Source organism: Asterias amurensis, chromosome 8, assembly GCF_032118995.1.
Source record: "Asterias amurensis chromosome 8, ASM3211899v1".
Classification (NCBI taxonomy): Eukaryota; Metazoa; Echinodermata; class Asteroidea; order Forcipulatida; family Asteriidae; genus Asterias; species Asterias amurensis.
In genome coordinates, this window is record NC_092655.1 from 20,486,479 (window position 1) to 20,513,244 (window position 26,766).

At 39.0% G+C, this 26,766-nt stretch overlaps 2 protein-coding genes across 2 annotated transcripts; both read left to right on the plus strand.

Moving 5' to 3' along the window:
- Window positions 1-49: 49 nt before the first annotated feature.
- LOC139940549 (transmembrane protein 45B-like) lies at window positions 50-9,488 on the plus strand. The gene is made up of 2 exons (XM_071936853.1): window positions 50-140; window positions 2,301-9,488. The coding sequence occupies exon 2, from the start codon at window positions 2,327-2,329 to the stop codon at window positions 3,191-3,193; it is 867 nt and encodes a 288-aa protein (XP_071792954.1). The 5' UTR covers window positions 50-140; window positions 2,301-2,326; the 3' UTR covers window positions 3,194-9,488.
- A 1,066-nt stretch (window positions 9,489-10,554) lies between these two features.
- Window positions 10,555-15,473, plus strand: LOC139940550 (transmembrane protein 45B-like). Its single transcript, XM_071936854.1, has one exon. The coding sequence runs from the start codon at window positions 10,778-10,780 to the stop codon at window positions 11,642-11,644; it is 867 nt and encodes a 288-aa protein (XP_071792955.1). The 5' UTR covers window positions 10,555-10,777; the 3' UTR covers window positions 11,645-15,473.
- Window positions 15,474-26,766: the final 11,293 nt, after the last annotated feature.

Consider the following 26,766-nt stretch of genomic DNA (forward strand, 5'->3'; position numbering starts at 1 on the left):
AGGCAATGCCGCTTGAGGGCGCCCTCCGAATTACTGCCGACCTGCTCTTTTTTGCTTGCGAAATACAATAATCACGTAAACGCACGTATGCAGGTAAACCAAACGGCCACTACACCAGAAATTTGACACGATTCTGTCAGGTTTGTAGTCTTCTTTTTAACATTTTGTTCGTATATTGACGTAGAGCAGTTACTTAAGTGCGAAGCAAGCGATTAAAATGAATGAAAACATTTACAAATTCACAAACACTCACCGTCACCGTCGAAACACATCCAACAACCCATGTCTTTTCTTGCGTCAACATGTTGATCCATGATCCATCCAACAATCATATGACCTCGGCTCGGACGTTGATCATGTGATGAACTGTTTAAAACAAAAGTGGCACGCCTCATACTGTACACAGCATCCTGGAATGGTGGTGGGATGCGAAGCGGGTGCCACCACAGACAGTTTTGATTTTTGAAGGAATAAGTAGCACCCAGCATGCCCAGCGCCCAGCATAGTTACAACCCTTCATTAATATTCATAAAAAGTCTACCCCCCCCCCTCACATGCATGACATGGCCTACTTCTAGCATGTCTAGAAACAAACTATATATATTATAAGGCTTCCTCGTCCGTGAGCAAATATTTCATTCGTTCGAATGAAATAATGCGATAATGTAACCTCCTCCCCCCGACGGCCGCCGCAGCTAGTAATTTACCTCAATGACTTATTCCTTTTTGTAAAAATGAGTGAAAACTTGGTGGCGCCATACGGATAGTTATCCCAAATATCCATAAACCTGAACCAGAAATGCGTGTGAACATGCCCAATATGCAAGCCATTCGCTTGCCCATGGGAATGAATGGAATGCTGTCTGTAGGTGTAGCAACTGGTTTACACGAATTCGGGTCATCTCGTACCCAAGTCAACTCGTACCCAAGTCAACTCGTACCCAAGTCAACTCGTACCCAAGTCAACTCGTACCTAAGTCAACTTGTACCCAAGTCAACTCGTACCTAAGTCAACTTGTACCCGAGTCAACTCGTACCTGAGTCAACTCGTACCCAAGTCAACTCGCACCCAAATAAATGTTTACAATTTTTTTTTACTCGTATTGATAAATATTGTAGTTTAATTTATTTATTTATATTGTTAATCATACATTTAGCTATTCATTGTTGCAATGATTTTGTTTTCTTGGGTTTTTTTCATGTTGCAGTTTTTTTTTTACTTAGGCCCTATCGGTGGGGAAAATTAATCAGAGAACTTTTTTTTTAATATAGGCTTGTTAGAATGAATTTTTTTGGTTTTTTTATCCGGAAAAAGATAATAAGAACTTTAGCAAAGTGTTTTGGTTGGAAAAAGTGGAACAGTATATTTGTTAAAATGTACTTGTTTGAATCGGAAAACGATAATCAGAACATAACGCAGAATTGAATGAATTCTTACCATGAAATTTTCTTTTGGGAACACTTTAACAGGAAAAACACCCAGGTAAACATGAAGGGTTGCGTTTTATACATAGTATATTTTTTCATTGAAAATAATTGGTCTCATAAGCATGGAGGTCGAAATATTTATACCTCCTTGATACGAAGAACTAGTGTGCATCTGATCTGCTCAACGCCTTTCACGGCGACCCTTCTCAACACAGGAATTTAAAAGAAACCACAATGGATCTGAATGAATATCCTAGCGGAAAAAAGGCAGAAATGAGATGAACAAACATTATTAAAAACGAAATTCGTGAGATTATTATTAATAAAAGTGAGCTCCATATGATGGTAGAACATCATTTTTATTTCCTATCGCTTACAAAATCACGCCGCACGGAAATTCTCCGTTTCGGCATACAATGTACGTTGTACGGTACGAGTTGACTTGGGTACGAGTTGACCTGGGTACGAGTTGACCTAGGTACGAGTTGACTTTGGTACGAGTTGACTTGGGTACAATATTTTGGGTACGAGTTGACTTGGGTACGAGTTGACTTGGGTACGAGTTGACCTGTTTCGGTTTACACATCATTCACAATGAGCTCTAATGAACTAATAGTTCATGTTTTTATTACAATAATTAATGTATTCTAATGTAATGTGTCTAAGCAAGCACTTCCATGAAAACATATTCTTACTGTTTGGCCTTGTGTACCAGCATTATGCAAAAAAAAAAAACGAACACCCCCAACCAAAAACACAATGACAACCCTCTCCATGAAAAACCTTTTTTTTTACACAACTTTCCTGTATTGTAGTTTAGCAGTGTTCTCAGTTAAACGGTACATCTTCTTCTTTTTTCTTTTCGTGTTTAGATATAACTTGTACCCTTTCCTGAACCATGGGGACATGGCCTGGACATGCTTTGCCAGGGGGCTTCTTTATTGTGTTCGCAATTTGGTGGATGATTCAGTTCACTTATGAGAAAGTTGCCCTGGACAATGGCCGGCTGAAACCAGGCACTCGAATCCTTCGTGTGCTTCATCGCTTGCCCATCGAGGGTATAACTATCATGTGTGCTGGGATCATCGGATTCATAGCAGAGATGATGTACCCGATCCCAAAGTGGACACTGATCGGTTCCGATGGCCAGTTCAAGCATCCAGCAGAGTGGCAACACTGCACCATGTACACCTTCTTCTCCATGTACGGTTTGGTAACCATCCTATCCAAGACCTGCATGCCCCACGCCGAGAAGTACACCAAGGTCTTTGGCGCGCTGGCATTCTTCATCGAGGGGATGCTGTTTCATTTTCACACCCATGGTAGACCCGGTCTTGACGTCCACCTCCACAATCTCCTGGTCATCGCAATCGGGTTCTGCGTGCTGCTCTCGGTCTGTGAAATCTGGCACCCAAAGGATGAGCGGATCCGCATCATGCGATACACGTCTACCCTCCTGCAGGGCACCTGGTTCTTTCAGGTCGGTACGATTCTCTACTGGCCGCCGTCTGGGGAACCGTGGGATGAAGAAGATCATATTAATATGATGTTTATCACGGTCGCCTTCGCCTGGCATCTTCTGTTTGACATCATCATCATGGTCATCGTTTATGGGGTCGTCGGCATGATCCTCAGGATGACCGGCACGATGGGCGTACGCTACCGACCGATGAAGAACGGCTTGGAAGAAATAGAATTTGACGACAGGACACTGCTGAAGAATGGTGAGCCAAGCCGATGTGGATCCGATATTGATAGTGATTAGGGCCTCAGTTCAGCAAGCTCTAAGAAACATCTTGAGATGAGTTTTCAAATTCACCGGAATTACTCACTGTGTGATATAATATTTTACTCATCTTAAGGTGGCTTGGCTCTTCGCGTTCTGCTTTTAAGCTTAAAGAAAATCATACATAAAAAAGGTCCACAGAGTTTTCATTATTACTAAATAATTTTGATTTTGTTTTGACAAACTTTAAGGCAAAATATCTTGAAATGAATGTCTGCGCAAAAAAAGCTGCAAATGTAAGAAAGATTTTGATTCCCACAATGGTTGATTGAATTAACCTACATGTAATAAGCTATTTGCGTGTTAGATTTTAATTTTGTCTGGTACAATGATGTGCAATGAATGTTACAAGATTAGGGGCAAGCTTTTGCTTACGATGTTGTAAATGTAAGAGATGGTGAGCACCCATACAGGGTTCTGAATGGATGTGTATCATGGCACAATGGTACCAGGGTTTGCTCATTTTGAGGTTGCTATACAAATAGCTTGCCCCGAACTATTTGACATAGCAACTGTCTCTTTAGTTAGTCCGCGGAATTCAAATGAAAGCGCTACATTGTGACTGTGAAAGTCAGTGTACAAGAAAATATTCAAATCTAACTTGCAAATGGCTTATTCTGGTGGTCATCTGCCCATTTTACCGAACTTTATGCTTAACATTTATCCTGTAAAGTTGTGCATTACTAACACAAGAAATCTTGCACAGGTAGACTTAGCATAAAGTTTTGTGACCTCGTGCAGACGTTTGAAGACCAATTTGTTATAGGCAGCACCAAAACTTACTAAACAGATCATCAGTTCATCAGTGCTATTGACCCCTTGCACGCGTGTCACACGCGGCGACCAATGCCACGCTCACCATGTTGGTGGGCAGTTAGGTTTACGTGTATTAGCGCCGTGTCGCCAAAAACGTGCACCTCACTGCAAAACGCACAGCATACTCAATGCATAGAGTTATATATGAAAATGTACAGTGAAATTGCCCACCAGTATGGCGCATTCAAGATTTTTCTGATGATGACGTCAGATGAAATGGGTCAATAGGTTGCTAATTGAAATTTCATATGTCAAAAGGTGGTTAGGTGCCAAATACATGTTAGCTTACACAAAATTAATCAAAATCCAATTCATAAATGACATGTTTTTCTGAAGAAAAAAATAATGAAATAAATAAATAGTTGGATTTTCGTGATGATTATATCCCAGTACAGGTGGGCAATCAGAGTTTTGCTGTAGGCTAGTCAAGAATGCTAGTGCTAGGTGTACATGCACATCTTCGTTCATGTGAAGGCACAAGTTTCAGTTTACAAAACATACTGATAAAACTAAAAACCTTGACGGCCCTTGGTATAAAACACCTGGTATAAATGTCCAATTACGATTGTTAATATTATAATATAAGTAATTATCGGTACTATACAAATTTATGTAAATATAAAAAATGTAACTCTATGTCCAAAATTAATTTTTATCAGTTCAAATTGATGTGGTGTCAATAGAAACTGTGTTTTTTGTGTGTTCATGGTGATTACATGTAATTTGAATTTTGTAATGTTTTCAGGTGACGGTAGTCTATGTCTTTCTGTAGTGTTACAAGGAGTTCAGCATCCAATCATTTTGAGTACTTTTATAGTTCCATTACATTATATTATAAATTGTTATTGAAATTCATTTGGTTCATTATACATTCAATTCTTTTGTGATGCTGCCACAATATACATGTAGAGAAATTGTTGTCACCGTTCTACATTGTAGCTAGTATTGTAGTATTATCAATCCGATTCAAAAGATATTACACATTAATGATTTAGTTTTCTAGAAACAATGCATGATGACGAACAAGTTAACATCCATACATGTATGTAGTTTACAGTAAATTGTGTTGACAGCACAAAGTAATAATAATAATAACCCTTTTTTATATAGCGCTTTTCACACCCGGGGGCGTCCCAAAGCGCTTCACATTATTACCCCTGGTCACTGGGCCTTAATTCACTCCTTAAATCATCTCAGCTCCCTGTTGGGGAGTATGCAGCCTGTGCAACATTAATATGCGCTACTCGGCTAAATCAATCACAAGAACCAAGTAGCCAAAGCCAAGCTTATGCACTTAGTTAATTTACAGCCGTTCATAGCATCAGTTTGGGTCTTCCTTTAAGTTTTCTAGAGTACATCAAAAACTATGTACTTAACTAATTAAGTGTACATGTACTGTACTCTCAAAAAAAAATTTTGCGAACGCTTGACATGACGGTAAAAAATAAGAAAACCCAAAACACTTCCTGTTAAGCAAGAAGTGGAACACATTATGTTAGATTCAAACTTATTTTTGTCCACAAGATGGCATATTTGCCTATATTGAAATTAACATTTTACTTCCATGACTGTCTTATACAATTTGTTCTGATTGTTAAGTAACAATTCTATTTTAAAACTAGTATATTTTGTTACCAAATGGTTTCATCAAGGAAGTTGAAAGAATTTCATCAGACGCTGGTAACCGTATTCTTTGAGTACTCAGGCAGGAAGTATCTGTTTCTTTCAGTTCAATGTCAGATTTTATGGAACTCTATCACCTGAATGTGAAGTTTTTTTGTTGTTGAGCAAAACAAGTTATGAAACTTTCTTGCGTGTTAAATTTCCTTTCCCTTAATACAGCGTCAAAGTGATTGGTAAATAACGGATCTTGTACTTCCCCATAGAGTTATATAAGAACTAGAGGGCACACTGGTGATGCTGCTTGCACAAACGTGACAGGACCGCAAGGAGAAACGCGCGCGCCATTATGTACGCGCGTTGAATAAGAAACACACGTGGCAGTTTGCGTTTATTGAACGCTATGGATGCTGTTTTTTCAACTTACAAAATTGCCGCACATACACACGCTATGCAATGCCTGTTTGTTCAAGTTAGAAAATTGCTGCCTGCTCACATGCCGGGTCGCGTATAGGCCAGTGCGCCCTCTAGTTCTTATATGCAGTGTATAACTCTATGTACTTCCGCAAGTGCATTTTGGATTTTGATTCTTATGTACACATGAAGGCTGCAGACCTGGGGGAAAATTTCATGGAGCTGCTTGAGCAAAAAGAAATTGCCTAAGCACGAAAATAGCTTGCTTATTGTACACATGTTACTGGCCAAAATGTCATGACATTACATTGCTTATGAGTGGTATTCAGCTTTTGTTTGCTTAGCATAATAAGTGGAGTCTTGGCCGGTAATCTGATTATACTAAGCAAGGATTTTTTGCTTTAATAGCAACATTTTGTTCTAAGGCAGCTCCATGAAATTGGGCCCTGGTTTCACACTTACACATGAACATGTATGTTCCGACACCTTAACCGTGTATGTAGGGTGTCGTGGCCGAGCGGATAAGAGCACCGAACTCAAGCTCTGGTGCTTCTGTTCAGCAGAGTGTGGGTTGGAATCCCGGTCATGACACTTGTGTCCCTGAGTAAGACACTTAACGTTAATTGCTTCTCTCCACCCAGGGGTAAATAGGTACCTGTGAGGGCAGAGATGGTTCTTGTGATTGATTTAGCCGAGTAGGGCATATTAAAGTCACCTGGAAGGAGGGCGCCTGCTACATGTATTGACACCCCTATGTTTCGATAGCCACTTGTTATCTACACGATATGGTTGGGTTTAGGAACAAACATTTGTATGCGTCACCAGTGTAAAAAATCAAAGGGATATCGGAAGATGGGTGTTTCCCTTTGGGAGGATGGGAGGATCTCGAACATTCTAAGCATGAGTTAGATCTGTTGTTCATTAGCAAATTCCCAACCCCACCAATACTAGCAATCCCTCTTTTTGTGTCTCATTAAAAAGCTTGTTAGCCTCCCCCTTTTTCGTAATTGTCTCTCTAACAAGACAAAGAAATTGTACAATTTCTATAAATAAGCAGCTGTTAACCATGCTTGTTAGAAACTATACAACTGAATAAAGACGCAAGTTGAGGCTTGTAGATGTTTTGCAGTTGTCACGTACCATGAAACTTAATAGGAATGTAAAAAACAAGGGCTGAAGTTCTGAATGTTTGAACAACAGACCAAGCTTAGAATGTTTGAAATCATCAGGAATTTGAGGGCAAACAGTGAAAGTTGCTAAGGCCCCCATCAGGTTGTTAGACACACATGTACACCTGTGTGTCTAAAATATAAAAACAGTTTGTCTTTATAATATTATAAAAACATGGCTGTTCAATTTCCAAATTGAGATACACTGTGCTCATAGCTCTATGACTGTACTATAAAAAGACTGGTCTTGGTTGGCGATGCTCATTTTGTTGACTTGGTTGCAGATATTGTAATTCAAATTATTGGAGAAAAGATATCAAACAAACATCAAAACCAAATTCAGAAACTTGCCCAGTCCCTCCTAGCCAATCACTGTTGCACCCTCTAGTAAAAAACCAAGTGTCGCCAATTAAGAAATCCAAAAGACAAGCAGACATCCTTTTGGTTTCGGCCGACACCCCGGCTGTTAAGCAGAAAACACTGCTATTTCTTTGCTAACCGAAAAATAAGTGGGGCACCAGTTGCAACAATGTAAACTAATGTAATTTTGGCTGGTAATCTGTTTCTGTTCAGCAACACTTTTCTGTGCTTAGTATTGGGTTCTTGGGTTTCCTCTGTTTGCGTTTTATGTGAAAATCCCATGTCTTGTGTACTGTGGGGGTTCTCGGATTAATATGGACAACTTTTTTCATAGTTGAATTCTAAAGTAGGCTCTGATTGTTGTACGAAAACTAAAGTTCTGATGTCAACGTGCAAAATGTTGGCATTTCTCCTGTGGACTTAGTGTCGGCATGAAGGAAGAAAATTTGGTTACATGCAATCTCATGATAGAATTTTGCACACAGGTACCAGAGAGTATACCAATGTTTGGTTTGGTAGAAATCATGCCCCAAAAACTGGAGGGAAAAAAGGCAAATACATAATTGTACTTAATTTTTTTAATTTTATATAATTGTACTAACTTGTATGACACGTGAGAATGAAGGAGTTTTAGAAGTGCAAGATGACCCTGGGCGTTGTACTGTTTCCCTCAACCATGCTTCAACTATTCATGACAACATACTTTCTTGAATACCATCATCAACCCTATTAGACCATGTTTATCCGATAGTTTTTGTAGGTGATTATGATACTGCTTATATAAATGACGACAAGACAAAAACAAACTAAAACTTTGGTCAGGTTTGTTTTTTTCAAGCAACAAGGGCAAAATTTCACAAAACTGCTAAAGCAGCAAAAACTCTTGGCTAAGCAAAATAATTACCAAGTACCAGCGCAGCAATGGTTTCTGAATGGTGTTCTGGCTTGGTAACCTTGCTAAGCAACAGTTTTTTGTGCTGAGCAATTTTTGGGTGCTTTATAAAGGCTTTATGAAGTTGGACCCAGGGCTTTAGAAGGTTATGTTCCTCTCCAACACCCTTGGAAATGTACAGTATGTTCACCAGGCAGGGGGATTCAGAAGATGGACTATGGGTTATAATAGATGTTAAATTTGCATCGGGGATGAAGAATACTAATTTTGGTTTTTACCCATACACCGATGTGTGTTAACACTGTATACTCAGTACTTTCCCACGTCCTGTGAACAAATATCACAGGCATGTTCCTCGGGTGGGATTCGAACTCACGACCCTTGCAATTCTAGAGCAGTGTCTTACCAACTAGACTACCGAGGTTGCCCGGCAGCTAGAGGCAGTTCGAATCCTATGGGTTGTTGGACTATAGGGATGTCGGAACATTGAGCAGCCACTCCTTAGAACTGAAACTTATTCATGATAAAATATAAAAGGGAACCATCTCTGTCTAATCGAATAGTTCAGTTGGATCTGGCCTTTTTCCTGACACCCTCATTATACAATGCACCTACATGTAAGTTCAGTTGCTCTTATGTTTTGGTGAAGTTGTACAAAAACTTGTAAAACTAATCAATGTATAGAAAACCAAAATCAAATTTTTAAAACTTACTTTATTTCTGAAAAATAATAGTATGTGTAATTTTATGTTAAACTGCCGAATTGTAATGTTATATTACAGTGATATCTTAACTTAATTGATTGGATAATTGTATTGTTTTGTTTTAAATACTGCACAGAGGTACAGGGGCAGAATCACATATTGTTGGGGGAGTGCTAGGTTGTGGGGGAAAATTCACTTAAGATGTTTAAATGTGATTTCACACAATAAAAAAGAAAAAGTCAACTTCAATTTTGTGTTCAGGAAATAATTTACAGATCGTCGTTCTTTTTGGTTTAAATTTGTAATTGTTTTGATTTGAATTGATAAAGTAATACAGATGAATCATCACTTTGTGTGAAACTTTTTTCCGAATTCCATTCATAGTCCGTCAACAATGTTAAGATATTAATTTTTTTTTTTTTTTAAGATAATTTCTTTGGTTTTTAAGTTTTTATTACCCTATCCAAATTGCATGAACGGGGATGTGAACTGGTAGCTCCTAAGCATTTGTTCAAAAGTTTTCAAATAACAGGCACCCTCCCTAACCAATAACTCTATCCTTATTACATGATTGAAATTGGGATGGGATTGGAGCTGAAAAGAATTTGTCAAAAAATTGAAAACAAAAGGTATAGACTTCTCTTTTCCTTGACCTCAACCTACTGTGGCCCTTACTCTAACCCAACCATATTGAGACAATGTTGTCCGATTAGAGTATTATAGCAAAGACTTGATCGGATGGGAGCTGATGGTAAGCATTTGTCCCAAAGTTTGCAATAGAAGTTACCTATCCCTAATCCTAAGTACCATTCTACCTCCATGACCATACCAGTCCTTACCCATGGACCCTGCTGTTTCAGATTGCATGATAAGTAGGGATGAGCCCCAAAAGTCCCAAATGTTGCAATAAACCAAGAGATACTTTAAATATCCTATCCAATATATGACGGAGCTGACTGACTGATAAGTATTATGTCACAAAGTTTGCAGTAGAGATACAAAAGATACCCCTATCCCTATCTGAATATAAATCCATATATAGGGGATGATGGAAGAAGGGCTTAGATTATTTAAATAGCATTGAGGATGGAGGGATAGTGGCGTCCCCATCACCCCCCCCCCCCCCCCCCCACCGGACCCCACATCAAAGCTAGCCACCGATCTCTAATCACAGCCCAAAACCTTGAACCTTGAACCCCCCATGCTTGAACCCAAGCCACGCCTCATGACCCCCAACCCCCAAAACAATAATAAACCCCGGTGACAGCTAGCTGCGGTAGAGATAAGGACCCTCAGCAAAAGGGGGTTACCCCAAGTGAAGGATCCTGTACGGTGTTGTGGTTAATTTTACAACACGAGGTCAAAGCACTAAGTAGAAGAATAAGTTCAAGTTCACGTTAGTATGGTGCCGCACAACACAAAGATCCTTCATACAAATTCGGCTTTAGATCTCAGGAAATCAGACATTCTGTCGTCTACGAGAGCTGATCGGAATTTTTGGGAAAACATACTGCCCGTCAAAGTTTGGAGTTGAGATCAACAAAAACAGTAAACTTGTGAGTATATAGTGTGATTGTGGAACTGAGGTATGGGCACGTTTGCTGGACATGCTTTGCCAGGTGCATTTTTTATGGTGTTCGCTGTGTGGTGGATGGTACAGTTTGCTTACCAACGAGTAGCACTCGACCATGGACGGGTGAAACCGAGAGGCCGTCTATTTCGCGCTCTGCACCGCCTGCCTATCGAGGGCGTTGCGGTGCTACTCGCCGGTATAATTGGCTTCATTGCAGAGAACTTTTATCCCTATCCAAAGTGGATAATTTACGATGATGATGGGAAGTTTGCCAACACCCATGTATGGCAGCACTGTGCTATGTACTCATTCTTCTCACTGTACGGTATTGTGGTAATTTTCTCCAAAACCTGCATGCCCCACGCGGAGAAGTACACCAAGCTTCTTGGTGCTGTGGCCTTCTTCGTTGAAGGAATGTTATTCCACTTCCACACCGTGGGTCGCCCAGCCATCGACGTACACCTCCATAACCTTCTTGTGTTGGCAATCTCGGCCTGTATGCTCTTTACACTCGGTGAAGCCTTCTTCCCTAAGGAGGAACGATTCCGCATCATGCGTTGTACGGCAGCCCTTCTCCAAGGAACTTGGTTCTTCCAGGTTGGGTCTGTCCTCTACTGGCCACCATCCGGGAAGCAGTGGGACGATGAAGATCACAGCAACTTGATGTTTCTTACGGAGGCGTTTGTCTGGCATCTTCTGGTAGATGTCTGTCTTATCGTGTTGGTGTACGGCATCTCATTCTTGATTTTAAAGGCGACGGGACATTCTACCCTTCACTACAGGGAGATGAAAACTGTAGACGGAAGAGATAACATTGAATTTGGAACGACCAGCCTGCTTGACAATGGAGAGCCGAATGCCCATGGTTACGACTCAGAGTGACTTATGAGTGACCACTGATTAAGCCAAAAGACCGGACATGAATCTTATTGTCTCCCAAAGAAACCTAGAAACGAAAAACAATGAGGTCCACTAAGAAGGTCAACACCCATTATCTTCAAGCAAACTTTGCAAACCTACCATGGACTCCGCAAATGCTTGGTATGCACGCATTACACGTGGAATACTCGATACGCGTGCATAGTCATTGAATACTCTATACACGCGCATTAGGCGTGGAATGAGGTGCATCCTGGTCTAGCTAAGTATTTGCGAAAAGGTTATAGCCTAAAATGTCACATTCTTAGTCATAGTAGCCTGCTACTTGCCTATATATGCACGAAAGGTAGTGGACGCTCTGAATTTAAAGACTGTGACTGGTATTTGACTGTTGTTTACTTAGCATAACAGTTGAGTGGAGTCTTTGCTGGTAATCTGATTTTCTTAAGGAAGGATTTTTTTGCTTTAAAGCAACATTTTGTGCTTATGTAGCTCTATGAAATTGGACCCAGGGTTAACCCCAACTACTCTTCCATGAAAAGAGTTCTTTAATGTGCACTATCAATCCTAGAACACAGGACTTACGTGTATGGCTTAATGTCTCATCCCAAGTTCAAAGCAATTATGGTAAAGTATCTTGCTCATGGATTGTATGTATAAAGCTGGTCATGATGTACATTTAATTTGTCTAAAAAAAAATTAAAAAAATTGAAATGCTGTCGTTTTTGAGAAATGAGTTCAAAACCTGGTGATTGCAAACAGCATAATGAAAACAATGTATTTTGTCAATTGAGTCAGTTGAATACAAAAGTATTTTTTCATGTTTATGTAGGGTCACATACAGTGCGCAAACAGGTCTTTGACATTTATCAATGATTTGCTTTAAAGGGGGACTTTAAAGGGGGACTGTGTTAATTAATTATCATTGCAAGCCTGTGGCTATACTATACAGTTTCATAAAGCCTGTAAGCAGAAAAATGTGCTTACACTGCTTAGCATGAATTTTCTTCCTTGATAAAAACAGGATTACCAACAAAATGTCCACGTGATTTTCAGGATAAGCAACCAACAGCTGAATAACCAGTAACAAGCAATGTGCAACAAATAGAAATTTGGTTGGTAATCATGTTTTTATCAAGGAATACATTTCATGCTAAGCAAATTTTTTGTGCTTACAGGCTTTACGAAATTAGGCCCAGTTGTCATTTCACAAGTCTGGTTTTTTTTTTCACAAGTCAATCTTTCAAATGAAACAGTCATTGGTTTCCTTCCTAAACTAGCCAGAGGACCACTAGGAGAGAATTCTAACTGCTCCTCTGGGCCAAATTTCATAATGCTGCTAAGCAAAACCAATACTGCTTAGCAAATATTTGTTATCTTGTTAAAGCTAACAATTAGTGGGGCACCAGTTGCAACAGTGCAAACTTTATGGATTTGTGGCTGGAAACCAGTTTCTGTTAAGCAAGATTTGTCTATGCTTAGTAAGGTTTTATGGTTAGGCCCTACTGGCTTTGTGAAATTGGGCACAGGTGTTTTACATGTAGCTGGCATTTGGCCAGCGGACCACTTTTAGGGAGTACACTGAGGTGGTTTCCATAATTTACAATTAATTTGCAATTCAACATTTTCTGTCTGTCTGTGATTTGATTATCTAAACATACCTTTACTTTAACTATGAATTTTAAGATGTCAACTTCATGAAAAAATCTTGCCAAATAAGAACATTTTCAAAATCCAAGCGCTTCAAAGGTTACATATTAAGTGCCATTTCTTTGCCATTTTGCTATGAATTATATTTTTAATATTAAGCTTTAAAAAATACTTTTATAGTTAATCTCTTACATTATATTTTTTTTGTTCAGGAAGTTGAAACATCACCTACATGTATCTCACATATCTACTTACTATTTATGTTTTGTTTGGTTTTCAACACGTTTTAGAATGTTTTTGTTTCCATGGCCTTTCTGCTTACAGATAGAGTCCTAAAAAGTACTTATATGTTTATTATTTGTACAAAATGTATTCAATTTTGGGTTGATCAAAGAAAAATTTACTATAGCGGGACTCGAACCCCAACACATAGATATTGGAGAAAAATAGGGAGAATGCCAGAATAAGGGCTAGATAGCTCAGTTGGAAGAGGACAGGAACGTTAATCCGGAGGTCACGAGTTCAAGACCCTGTCAAGTAAATTTTTCTTGTTCAACCAAAAGTTATTTAAAAAATTACTAAAAAATGCAATTTGTCCATTATCTTACCAAGACGTCTAAAAAGGAATTCACAAAAAGATTATAAAATTTTAAGACTATTGTATCAAAACATATTTTACCTCTATTGTATTTACATAAAATTAAAAGTAGATTGTTTCAAGTATTGAATAGATGGTGAATAATGTTATAGTAATTATAGTTTTATTTATGGTAAACAATTTGAAATATTTTATATTTTGTGTGGTTTGGGTGTTGGATTTCCCTTCACGTCATGAACCCTCCTCCATAACAAATACTTCATTTTGAGAGGACTAGGGCCCAATCCATGGCACTGCTTAAGTCGGGAATTTTAGTCAGTGTTTTAGTCCTATACTTTGTTTCAGCCGACTGCTAAGTACTGCTGAGTACTAAGGTGACTGAGAAGTACTCAAGTACTTAAAGCCATCGAGTATGAGTGTCCGAGAGCTGAGTACCAATTCTTGGTTCTCTGAGTATGAATACAAGTGTATGAGTGCTGAGTACCTAGTACTTAAGTCTAAGATAAGTGCCAAGTATTCTGACATCTGAGTACTGAGTTCAACAGCTGAGTACCAATTACTTAGGTCTCTGAGTATGAGTACAGTGTACGAGTGCTGAGTACCTAGTACTTAGGTCTAAGATAAGTGCCAAGTATTCTGATATCCGAGTACTGAGTTCAACAGCTGAGTACCAAGTACGTGGATGTTATCAAGTACATGATATTGGGTACATGGGTTATTGTTGCTGTTTGAGTACAAGTACTATCAAAATGGTACTTGAGTACATGTTCCAAGTTCTACAACACTGTGGAATTCTGGAGCAATCTTAAAAAGTTTCTTTATGGGAAACATTTTAAGGGGCACCAAGGCAAAGACGGGGCAACAAGAGGAGATTGCCTGTGTGTAATTCCAGACATGGGAAAACATTTCACAGAAATCGTCTACTTAAACCATGAATGAAAGTAATGAGTTATTAACAGAAAATGTTTAGTCAGTGTAAACAAATAATTGATATTTACAGTGCATTTTAATAATAGTTTCTCAATATTCAATTGTTCAGGAAAAAATGTATTATTTAAAGTTATTCAGAAAATTAACATTATAATAAAATAGGCCTATAATAATATTCTATTTATTCAAAACATGTCTAAAAAATATTTTAGATTTAAGAGAGAAATTGATAAAGACTATCTATGATAACGAATTCATTTTATTGTAATATTCAGGTTTTTAAACTATTCGTAGAAGCTTAAAGGCACTGGACACTATTGGAAATTTATACTCAAAATAATCGTCAGCATAAAAACTGACTTGTAACGAAGAGCTGTTGATAGTATAAAGTATTTTGTTGTGTTGGTGGACATGGCACTGTTGATCAAAAGTTTTGAGGGGCAGCAAGGCGATGACTGGCATACAGAATCTCATATGTTGCCTCTAAAGTGTCATTCTGTACCATATAAAATTCTGTCCCCCATCAAACTCATCCCACAAATTGACTCGTGCTAAAAGTTTCTAACAAGCTGCATGATTGGTCCAGGAAGTGTTCAATATTTGTATTCGTGTAGATCATAATATAGATTGTGGAAATGTGAGTGTGAAAAATAAATAGAGAATCGTAGAAGAAAACCTCCTTAAAGATGGTATTGTTTTTATTAAATTGCACCTAGTACTTATCGAGATAAGATAAAATTGGAGGGAGGGGGGGGGCAGTTAGTCGGGTCTTTTTGCGACTCGCATTGGAAGACTAGTTAATGGTTTGTAATGGACGAAGAATCCACGTTGTTGTTGTTGTCACAATACTGACGTCACAAATCTGTATCTGCTGCGAATAATTCGCATGATTTCCCCTGCTGCGAATTATTAGTTGCAAATTATACAAATATAAACTTTTTTTGCAATAAAACGGGACGAAAGTGTAAAAGAGGCCGATAGGTCATGTTTTTAATAGATCACATCCATACATAGTGTGCTTCGAAACTTTGTAATGGAGTAATAAACACCCCAGTTTTACCCCAAAATAATCTCTTGTAAGAAACCAACAATTTTCGAGTTTTGACGTCACAAATTCACAACGACTAATAACAGTTGAGCTGTGTGCAACTTCTGAGAATAATGGCAGCAAAAACAGGGCTGTGACGTCAATATTAGACTTGTGGACAAGTCGCTAATAACGGTCCCACGCGGTGAGATAGTCGAGTTGTGGCGGTGCTCTCGCGAGATCACTGCTCTCGCGCGAACTGCTGATTGCCCGTTTTGTCCACAAGTTTATTGGTATCACACTCGCATTGGCAGAAAATATGAACCGGGCTTTTGACTGTTTCACCATGGAAGGCCCACTTGTTGATTTCTGATTAAAGGGATGGGAGCTCGGGTATAGACATTTGTCACGATGCCTCCATCTTGGTCATGTTCCTCGTATCAAATAACAATAACGTATGCTAATAATCATTTTGCAAATAGGAACCAGACTATGTTGTCCTTCCAGCCTCGGTTTGGTTACATTGATATCAATGGGACAAATTCTAGATGTCTGCACCATGAACAAGGTCTATAGGGGATGGAAAGGAAGGTATTATGGATGGGGTCTGGGGCTTGTTTGTGGGAGAGATGAGAAAAAGCAAAGTTGGTTCTCAAACATTCAAAACCCGGGGCACAGTTTGCCCCTACAATTTTTTCTAGTAGTTTGTTGTCACACTGCCGTCAATCGCCACCAAACTTTGCGACCCCCGTTTCTCACTCTTTTATCATGAATTTTGTAAAAGTAAATCACTGGGGGTCAGCTGCCATTGCTACTTTTTGTCTGTCGTTGAGTCAAATGTTTTTTCTTCCTGTTTGTTGTGTTTGTTTTGTTCACTTCCCCCCCCCCCTATTAAATGTTTAAATAGCCGTCATAATATCTGACGGTTGGATTTGTGTTTTTAGCCTGTATCCAATAGAGTAAAAAATAAATTCCTTTTCAATGGAATTTTCTGAATGTGCTAATTTATAAATGGTCTTGCCAAGAAAAACTTTTACTCAATGACCTCAAGCGCCCCCCGTAGTAAGTCAACTTTGCGGCTGTAAAACATAATTCAGAATCTTCATAGAGGATAATCAAAATGATCGCGTACAGTAAAATCATTGAGACATTAAAAACAGTTATACAGGGCTACATACAATCACAAGAAAAACCTGTAACGGGCGATAAGTAAAGCCAATAAAATACCCGGTGACTGGGCGATATAGAGGAACCACCTTCAACACCCTTTTCTTTCTTTTCAGAGTGGTACGGTGGTACGAGCAGGGCGGGGTGGGGATTGGGGTTTGGGTGGGGGGCATAGCCACTGCCCTTTCCTCCATTTGAAATTGACTTTAAGTAGTGATTGATATGATAAATTAAAAAGGCCCCTCCCTAAAGAACCGGTGGTTTCGACGTTCCGAACAAGCTCTTGTCGTCTTCATTGTGAGAATTCTGAACTGCAGGGCATTATACATGCGGGTGTTATAACATCGTTAAAGGCAGTGGACACTATTGGTAGTTACTCATTCGCATAAAACCTTTCTTGGTGACGAGTAATGGTGAGAGGTTGTCGGTATAAAACATTGTAAGAAACAGATCCCTCTGAAGTGCCATAGTTTTCGAAAAAGAAGTAATTTTCCACGAATTTGATTTCGAGACCTCAGATTAAGAACTTGAGGTCTCGAAATGAAGCATAGAAAGCACACAACTTCGTGTGACAAGGGTATTTTTTCTTTCATACTTCGCAACTTCGAGGAACGATTGAGCTGAAATTTTTGACAGGTTTGTTATCTTATGCATATGTTAAATTTGATGAATTTGATTTCGAGACCTCAAGTTTAGAACTTGAGGTCTCGAAATCAACCATCTAAACGCACACAACTTCGTGTGACAAGGGTGTTTTGCTCTTTCATTATTATCTCGCAACGTTGATGACCGATTGAGCTCAAATTTTCACAGGTTTGTTATTTTATGCATATGTTGAGATACACCAACTGTGAAGGCTAGTCTTTGACAATTACCAATAGTGTCCACTGCCTTTAAGTCACGACACCATAAAAAAACGCACAGGTGTTACGTCGTAAATTATGGCGAAAACGCCGAAATTTGATAGCACTAAAACAATGAAAAAACGTCTAACATCGTTAAGGGCGTTATATAACGGCGTTGTAATGTTATTACTGGGGAAAAGTGTTTTGTTGTTGGCGGAATTATATATCAGCCATTGTAAAGTACCGATTACGTTGACACATTCCTAACTCTTTACGTATACGAACAAAGTGACCCCAAAACGATGTGTGAAATTTCTCTTCTGTTTACATCCTGAGGCATGTTATTTTATTTATTAAAAAAAGTACAGAGCTGCCGAGAGCGCAAATCCTTGGAAATGACGCCCAATGAAGAAAGAAAAAAAATGGTTTGACGCATTTTGAAAAAGAAACCCCAATACTTGGCTATTTTAGGTGTCAGGGCAAGGGAGGCCCGTGCGTGCGTGTGAACGTATAAATAACCTGTTGTTGACGTTTAACTTTTTTTTTTATAGATGTGACAGAAAAACAAACCGCGGATGCTGAATCCAAATCGAGATGACTTCTGCTACGGCTACGGCTATCCGTCGGCTACGGCTATCAGTCGGCAGCGGCTATCAGTATAGGCTATAATCATTGGCTGCTGCGCTTTTTAGACGTTCTGGCTTTAACAGCGAGCATAAAGAATACGTTCGGTGAAAACAAAATGTTGGTAATTTCAAATCTTTTGGGGGAGACAAATCGCACGTCTTTTCTCTGCGTATAGTAGTAGTAGATATAAACACAAACACATTGTAACTGTGTCACACTGAGTCATAATTTGGATTAACGAATCGGAGGTCTTCTTTGAGTATTTTCATTTCCTTTCATTTTATTTCATTTTATTCGTAAAGCTGACTCTCAGAAAGTGAACTTTTGAAAAAAAACCAAAAAAACAATGTTTTAATCCGTGTTTTACTTTGAACGCTTACTTTGTGCATGACGTCAACTTTCCCTTTGCTCGTCCTTACACAAACAAGCTTAATAAATAGGCCTACTATAGCCAATAACCAAATGGAGAGAAGACACTAAGAAAGTTTCCGTTTTAGGTGTTTCCGTTTGTGAGGGAAAAACAGAACTATTCCATCAGGAACTACCGTGCAGTCAGTTTGTTTTGGTTCGGTTGTTTTGTTTATTTATTATTATTACATTTTGTGACTGTCTTGTATGTTAAAGGTCATTAATGTTTATACAGTCTATAATTGGGATGATTTGGTTTGCAAACAATTATGAGTTCAATTTACACACGACGCATTGTTTACACACAGTTGCATTTTGCAGCAGCGTCCGGGCGGACACGATTGCATATGAAAAACCGTCCGGCGAACATTGCATAGAGGACATAATTGCAGGCGACACCGGAACAAGTCAATGACAAGATATACCAAGTCTCGAGGTGGGCTTCTGATTTTGGATTTTGCTAAAAATACACAGAAACAAGAAAATAGTTTTGCTGAGCAGTTATCAAAAACTTTTTTTGAAAAAGTGAACACGTCATCGGATGTCGCAAAACAACAGGGACAAGAGCAATTTACAAGAACGATCAGAGAAACAAGAACAACAACAACTTCAACAAGTTTCTGCCTGAATTGTAATCAAAAGTTAAAAATATTCACATTTTTTGCAAACTGTTGCCATTAATGGCACTGGACGCCTTTGGTTATGATTATTGTCAAACACCAGTATTCCCATGGTGTATCCCAACACATGCACAAAACAACAAATCTGTGAAAATTCGGGCTCAATTTGTCATCGAAGTTGTAAGAGAACAATGAACGAAAAACACCCTTGCTGCACAAATTTGTGTGCTCTCAGACGCCTATAGAGGGCTTCATTCAGACCTGACGTCTTTTAACAATTGATTAAGAAATTACCTCTTTCTAAAAAACTTCGTTAATTTAGAGGAGACGTTTCTCACAATGTTATCAACAGCTCTCCGTTGTTCGCTATATATGGCTATATGCCAAGTAAGTTTTTATGCTAACAATTATTTCAAGTAATTACCAATAGTGTCCAGTGCCTTTCTTTTATTCTTACAGACGGATCTCAACACACATTTCAGCGACAGTATATTTTTAAAGATTCCCAAATCCGCTTTGGACTAATCTAAAGACTCATCACTTGTTTTGTATTGTGAGTTGATGCGGCTTAATCCCCAGCTGGAACGTGCCTCATAACAATGGTTGCTTGTCTCTCTCTTCAGTGATTAAAATTACAAGTTGTGTAAAGTCTGTATTTACATTGTGGGGTGTCACACAAAATAATCTGTGACAGTGGGATTTGATACATCAAGAGACTATCCTTTGGTTTTAGCCAGACAGCGCATTCTGCATCCCCACGATAGGGGACCAGCTTGTAGAGCCCAAGCCGTGAGTCGCATTCAAAAGGGACGCCAGGCCCCCGCGTCTGTGTTTTGCAAACAAAAGCTTAGGCCCTATACGGGGTAATTAGAAATGTATAATGATCAAGCAGTCATTAAATCTTCCTTCAACAAGTTCTTTATTCTAACAGGAATGACATCTTGCTGAGTAACTTGATCTTATTGTGGTGGTGATATTCCAATTATAATTAAGAAACCATTGATGCCTTGCGGGGAGAAAAAAAAAAGACCAACAGAGAGGCTGCGGTCTATTAATTGGCTCTAATTAGTTGTTTTTAATTATTGATGGGTTGGTCTTTTTGAAATCTGGATGGAGATACAAGTGGGTGAAATTTTGGGGAGCGGACGGTGGGAGTTAAGGAGCCAGGCTTAGTGAGGCATGTCGTCGCAGGAAATCTGTGCATTTCGTTCACCACTGGTTTGGTCGTTATAGTAATACAAAAAAAAAACACTTTGAAAAAATAAGTAAGAATTCGTATTGGTTTCTCTTTAATAGAATAGCGTGTTAAGAAGTTGAGAATCGCAGAGTTAAAAAGAAAATCGACGAAATTGAAGTAAACATCAGTAAACGCCTGGGAGTTGCGGTTTTAAACTTCGTGTGACAAGGGTGTTTTTTCTTTCAAAGTTATCTCGCAGCTCCGATAACCAATTGAGCTCAAATTTTCACAGGTCTGTTATTTTATGCATAATATGTTGAGATACACCAAGTCAGAAGACTTGTCTTTGACAATTACCAATAGTGCCACTGCCTTTAAACAATATATTACTTCAAAGAAGGTCGTTTCTAAAGTTGTTTTATAATATCAACAGCCCCCTCCCCCTCCAGTGCTCCTTGCGCATACAAAATAAGTTGTTATGGTAATTAATTTAGGATATAATTAACAAATATAAACGCGTCAAAACAAAAACACATTTTGGGGGAAAGTGTTAAAGGAACACGTTGCATTGGATCGGTCAAGTTGGTCTTAAAAAAGCTTTTGTAACCATTTGTTATCAAATGCATCTTGGTAGAAAGATGTTGTAAACGTTGAATACAATGATCCACACAAACATGCCTCGAAATTGCACGGTTTTTCTTTTTACCTCGTCGACTGACACGGTCGGCCAAAATATGTTCGACTCTCATAAATGGCCGACCGTGTTAGTTCGCACAATAAAAGGAAAACCACGCAATTTCGAGGCAAATGTATATATGTGGATCATTGTATTTTACTTTTAAAACATCTTTCCAACCATTATGCATTTTATAAAAAACCGTTACAAACGCTTTTTATAGACCAACTCGTCCGATCCAAGGCAACGTGTACCTTAAAGCTCCTTTTGTATGAAACCAATGGTCATTCCTACTAGTCGACTTAGCATTGTAACATGTTTACAAAAAAAGCCGTACTGTTAAAATATACGTTTTCACCGTCAGAGGGATTTACGATGGTGTCGAAGTTGATACGTGAACGAAACTTCGGTCAAGCTGGCGCACGCGTCGGCATCACAACACCTTCCACAATAATGATCAATTATAATATACATCATGTATAGAATCCTCTTATCTGATTGGTTAAAAATGGAGTCATGGAAATATGTATGCCCCTTTTTCTACCAAGATGACATCTTAGTGACTATGCCCGGGGCATAAGTAACTATGCCCGCTCTGAAAATAACACTATGATAAGTATAGAGTGTTGTTGATTAGAAGAATCTTTATTCGGTATATAAAAGAAATGTTGACTGCTTAAAGGAACACGTTGCCTTGGATCGGACGAGTTGGTCAAAACAAAAGCGTTTGTAACCGTTTTTTATAAAATGCATATGGTTGGAAAGATGTTTTAAAAGTATAATACAATGATCCACACAAGTTTGCCTCGAAATTGCGTGGTTTTCCTTCTACTGTGCGAACTAACATGGTCGGCCATTTATGGGGGTCAAAATTTTGACCCCCATAAATGGCCGACGTGTTAGTCGACGATGTAAAAGGAAAACCACGCAATTTCGAGGCATGTTTGTGTGGATCATTGTATTCTACTTTTACAACATCTTTCTACCCATATGTATTTTATAAAAAACGGTTACAAACGCTTTTCAAAGACCAACTCGACCGATCCAAGGCAACGTGTTCCTTTAATAGTCGTGGGACAGTTAAAATTATAGGCCTTCAGTGATGTCAAAACCATGACTATGCCCCCAGCTTCGCTTCGGGCATAGTCATGGTTTTGACACCACCTTGCGGCCTATAACTTTAACTGTGCCCCTCATAGCAGTCGATATTTCTATACTATGCCCCTCATAGCAGTCAATATTTCAATACTATAAAACAAGAATGCTTTTACATGAATACAAAAGAAGAAGTATGTTTTCCTGTTCAATTTGTCCGTGTATTTTCAACAGTTGTTGCCGTCCCCGTTCACACCGATATATTTCGGGTCACTTTACCTCCCTTGACTCTACTATATACTGGCTATGCCAACTAACCCTTATTCGGTATCTTGGTAATCAACTTAAAGGCCTGTACACATTTTTGGTAATTACTCAAAATATATATCATCATAAAACCTTATACTCGGTATTGAGCAACGGAGAGCTGTTGATAGTATAAAACATTGTGAGAATAAGTAACACAATTTTGGAGAGATAAGTAATTTTTCCACTAAAATGTTTGAAATTGAATTCGAGACCTCAAAATTAGATTTGAGGTCTCGAAATCAAGTACCTGAAAGCACACGACTTCGTGTGACAAGGGCGTTTTTCTTCCGTCATTATTTCGCAACTTCAATGACCAATTTATTGAGCCCAAATTTTCACAGGTTTGTTATTTTAAGTGAGAAGACTAGTCTTTGACAATAACTAATAATGTCCAGCCTTTAAAAAGTAATTGACTTGAAAGCAGTCAGTTCTCGCTTCAGGGCACCCAACAGTGTCTACAACAAAAAACGGTCAATGGTGTAGAACGTATCGGAATTCGTCCACATTTGCGCTAGCGAGGTGACAGCTGCGTTCACGTTTTGAGAGGTGACTGTCGATACTGGCCGTAAAGCACTCGCAGATGGACCCGCCAACTCAAAGGTGTCTCACAAAAGATTCACACATGATCCTTTCTCAGATTAAAGGCAGTGGACTCTATTGGTAATACGCAAAACATTGTTTTAGCATAAAAACTTACTTGGTAACGAGTAATGGGGAGAGGTTGTTAGTATGAAACATTGTGAGAAACGGCTCCCTTTGAAGTAGTGTAGTTTTCGAGAAAGAAGTTATTTTCCACAAATTTGATTTCGAGACCTCGGATTAAGAACTTGAGATCTCGAAATGAAGCATAGAAAGCACATAACTTCGTGTGACAAGGGTATTTTTTCGTTCATACCTCGCAACTTCGAGGAAAGATTGAGCTGAAATTTTTGACAGGTTTGTTATCTGATGCATATGTTGAAATACACCAAGTGAGAAGACTGGTCTTTGACAGTTACCTATCGTGCACTGTCTTTTAACAGTTATTCGTTGATTTCCAAGCAACAGTGAAATTTTGAACGAAATAACGCTGGATGCTTATAGTATACTCAGTTCCCTTCTTAACATTCGAACAACAAGTTAGCGTTTGGATACAAGGGTGGGTTTTCCCGTTATTTTCTCCCGACTCCGATGACCAATTGAGCCTTAATTTTCACAGGTTTGTTATTTTATATATAAGTTGTGATGCACGAAGTGTGGGCCTTGGACAATACTGTTTACCGAAAGTATCCAATGGCTTTAATGACCCTACCCTTATCTGTAAACGACTAACCAACTTGTTATCAAATAGGGCTTCATTTTGCTTATACAATGTATACAAAACTTCATTGTGTAAGAATGAAAAATAATGTGTTTTATATAACACCCAAGCAGATCCTTGCCATTTGATTGGAGGATTGTCCGTCACGTGATAGCAAACAAAAGTACCATTGCACGCTGAGTCACTCACCGTGCTTTTTCGTTCCATCCGAAAAGTACCATTGCACCCTGTCAGCGTGCAACGGTACGCCTAGTTGAATAGAACATTCCATCTTTCAACTCATGAACATATTCGCACCATTGCACTCATAAACATTCATTATGTGTATAATATCATTGCTGGGACTCTAATATTATATTAAACAATGAGGGTATGGTATCATTCCATACAAACCTTTCAAAGCCTTGCATCTTAATTATTCAAATGTTTCACTATCCTAAAAGCATTGCTGATTTCATTTCATTTCACTTTACTTGCCAGCAAACATTAAAAAAACACACGTAATAACAAATTGATAATGAGAGTACCAAATGTAAAAACACTAGCAAATTACTGAGAAACCTGGCCTGGCCACGGGCAGATACAAGGATTGTGACGGAAACACCTCCAGTGAGGGTGGAACACAAAACACTAGAGACAAAACAAAAGACAAGAACCCTAGCAGTGAAAGCCAATAGCAACAGAAAGTCACTTTCAAAGTGGATGACCTTTTATGATGTCCTCGAGAGAGTGGGTTACAAAATACTTGTTGTGCTCTGTGCTAAATGCTGTCAAGATTGTGCTTATACAATAGGATGATAATACTGTCAATTTGATCCCCGAGAGAGTTTTGGAAGCCCAACTCTCTTATAGCAGGCAGGCAGCGGTCCTATCTGAAGCCCTTTCAGATTTGTTGCATTGACTGCAGCAACTGGTAGCCTTTTCCGAATCAGAACTGGTTATTGGAAAGGGTTCTTACGACGATGGAGTTGCAGAAGGCCGTATTGATACCAATCCAACATCCTTTTCACTATTGGTAATTGTCTAAGACCAGTCTTCTCACTTGGTGTATCTCAACATATGCATAACATAACAAACCTGTGAAAATTTGAACTCAATCGATCGTTTAAGTTGCGAGATAAAACAAAAACAATCTGTGCTTTCAGATGCTTGGTTTCGAGACATCAAATTCTAAACCTGAGATCTCGAAATCAAATTCATGGAAAATTGCTTCTTTCTCGAAAACTATGGCACTTCAGAGAGAGCCGTTTCTCACAATGTTTTATACATCAACAGCTCTCCATTGCTCGTTACCAAGTAAGGTTTTATGCCAACAATTATTTAGAGCAGTTACCAATTGTGTCCACTGTTTTTAAACAGTTTGGTTGTGAAAACATGGATTAAAAAGGCACCGGACACCTTTGGTAATTTATTGTCAAAGACTAGTGCTCAAACCTATGACAATTTTGACGTAATTGGTCATCGAAGATGCACAAAAGAAATAACACCCTTTTGCGATAAACTTGTGTGCTTTCAGATGCCGAAAAAGGCTTCACGCCTTGTCTTTTTATATTTGAGTGAGAAATTAGCTCTTTCTAAACAAAAAACGCGTTACTTCCCAATGTTTTCTCTTCATTGCTCGTAATCAAGTAGGTTTTTATGCCAACAATGTGTCCATTGCCTCGTGATGATGGTGTTTAAAGTCGGTTTCCTCGGCATAGAACGAATGAGAATATTATTTCTATCCCCATCAGAGACAAGATGACAGTCCAGTACAGATCCCCCAGATCTGGCCAGTACCAAAAACGTGTACTCCTGGGTGAAGAGGAGCAATTCTGATAAAGTTCATTGCTCGATCAAGGACACAGTTGATTAGATTATATTAGATTGATTTATTGTCCACGTTTAAAAACATAGAAACTTGACATCCACTGGCCAAACACAAGTACACACAATCAATATCAAACCTACATAAATTACAAAATAAGAGAAGTAGAAATACAAAGCAACAACAGACCCGCACACTAAAAACAAATGCACCACCCAAAACAACGCCAACCGGTCACATGAGACACCATAGACACTGACCAGGGCCCATTTTGTAGAGCTGCTAAATTTGCTTAGCATGAAATTTCTTGCTTGATAAAAACAGGATTACCAAGCAAAATATTTCCATTTGTTGCATATTGCTTGTTACTGGTATTCAGCTGTTGTTTGCCTATCCTGAAAATCACGTGGAAATTTAGTTGGTAGTCGTGTTGATATCGAAGCAGAAATTTCATGCTAGGTACATTGCTGTGCTTAGCAGCTCTATGAAATTGGCCCAGGCCAGATTTCGAACCCACTTCTGTAAAAGAGCTCGAGTCAACGCCAATATAAACCACTTTGCCACCATTAGTGTCTGTCGTTCTTGGTTCCAAGACCTCACCATGGATTATTGTCCGGCCTTGTTAGTTACAGACATCGAGAGCCTGACTCAAGCATATAGCAACCCGACAATTTGGGTCGCCTGAGTGAGTGCTACCGTGGGCAGCGCGCCGTCTATCGCCCGCTAGCCTTGCGATCTATTCTCGCTACCGTGGGCCGGCAGCTGCGCGCAGTATAAGTCTATTCTTAGTTAGATTACCAGAGTGAAGCCGGATACCATTACTCTAACCCTACGCCCCTAAACATGCTAAAAAAGCCATTGGACCCTTTGGGTCAACAGTGTTGTCCAA

Coding starts and splice junctions, on each gene's coding strand:
- LOC139940550 (XM_071936854.1), top strand. CDS start 10,778: ATGGGCACGTTTGCTGGACATGCTTTGCCAGGTGCATTTTTTATGGTG.
- LOC139940549 (XM_071936853.1), top strand. CDS start 2,327: ATGGGGACATGGCCTGGACATGCTTTGCCAGGGGGCTTCTTTATTGTG.